We start from the raw sequence: 1,495 nt of genomic DNA, 5'->3' as shown, positions 1-1,495 counted from the left end.
ACGGCAGGGGGGGCTGGGTGTGCTGCTGCACTACATCATGAGCGTCTCAGCCTTTTCGGGATGAAGCAGCAGCGAGACGTGCTACGCATGTGGGATCTTCCTTGCGACGGAACACCTCACCACTCTAGGATTCAAAATCTCGCCGTACGATGGCGGATTCTTATATCACCCTATTCGCAAGATCTACCTGACATTGCACGTCGATGACTGTCGGGTAACGGGACCCCAAGAGCAGCAATTAGACTGGATATTGGCAGAGATTGCTAAAAGGTTTGAGACAAAGGATGTCGAAGAGAACAAGCCCTACCTTGGAATGGAAGTCAAACGTCAAATGAACGGCGACCTAGCGGTTACCCAGAACCGTTATATCGATGAGATCCTTGAGGATTTTGGAATGGACAAGGTCAACCCGGCCAGCACGCCGATGGCGGCCGGCATACGCCTAGAATTCTCACCAGATGAAGATAGCGGGTTAGATGACGATTTTACTGCTACTAGATATCGTCAAGGCTTAGGATCGCTGCAGTATTTGGTGTCAAGCAGCAGACCAGATCTGGCATTCGCGGTCAACTACCTCTCACGTTTCAACTCGCGTCCGCACAAGGAATGCTGGGCAGCATTAAAACACGTCCTACGCTACGTCAAGAAAACGAAGGATCACGGAATCCTATACAAGAAGGAGATGATTGGGGGACTCAGTCCTGTCGCGTACAGCGACTCAGATTGGGCAGGGGCAGACCCCCAATACAAGTCAACTACAGGTTACATTATCCTGCTAAACGGATCACCAATCTCGTGGCGGTCGCAACGGCAGACCTCAGTTGCAAAATCAACCACTGAGGCGGAGTATATCGCGGCAAGTGAGGCAGCGTGCGAAGTGATCTGGCTGAATGACATGTTATTTGATGCTGGATTAGTAGAAGGGAAAGCGAAGGTATGCTCGCACCTGCGAGTTGACAACAAGGGCGCGATAGATCTAGCAAAAGGGGAGTCCTTGACAAGGAGGTCACGTCACATCGAGATCAGATACCATATCCTTCGCGATCTGGTTGAAAAAGGCGAAATCATGATGGAACACGTTGGTTCTACGGCCAATATAGCTGACGGCCTCACCAAGCCACTGGCAAGGCCTGCCTTCGAATAATTTGTTAAGAGGATTGGCTTAATGGAAATTGGCAAGAAGGGGTGAAGGTAATGATGATACGGGAGTTTACAGATTTTGCTTGTGTTATCCTGTTTTTTACGGTTATTGCCATACGGGAGCCTATTCCTAAAGAGGAAATCAGGGTCTGATTCTTGTAATTAATTATTATTGCGTTTTTTAGAAGAATTGAGCAAGGGGGGGGGCCTCGGGCGGCAGAGCTTTGGCGGCGCCGTAGCACGGGGGGGTGTTAGTGGTACTACGGCTACCCTATCACGTGCCCCACAACATATTCGTGGTGGGCTCCCGCCGAATTTAGTATGAGGAATGGACAAACCACCTTAATCCTTCCAC

The 1,495-nt window shown here is 50.1% G+C and overlaps 1 protein-coding gene across 1 annotated transcript; it reads left to right on the top strand.

Annotated features, from left to right (window-relative positions):
- Positions 1 to 181: 181 nt before the first annotated feature.
- Positions 182 to 1,144, top strand: HCAG_09286 (conserved hypothetical protein; the record flags this gene model as incomplete). Its single annotated transcript, XM_001535738.1, has 1 exon — positions 182 to 1,144. A coding segment is annotated over one exon (963 nt), but the record flags the coding sequence as incomplete, so codon positions are not given.
- Positions 1,145 to 1,495: the final 351 nt, after the last annotated feature.

Source organism: Histoplasma capsulatum, genomic scaffold (genome assembly GCF_000149585.1).
Source record: "Histoplasma capsulatum NAm1 scaffold_171 genomic scaffold, whole genome shotgun sequence".
Taxonomy (NCBI): Eukaryota; Fungi; Ascomycota; class Eurotiomycetes; order Onygenales; family Ajellomycetaceae; genus Histoplasma; species Histoplasma mississippiense.
This window is presented reverse-complemented; position numbering and strand designations above follow the sequence as displayed.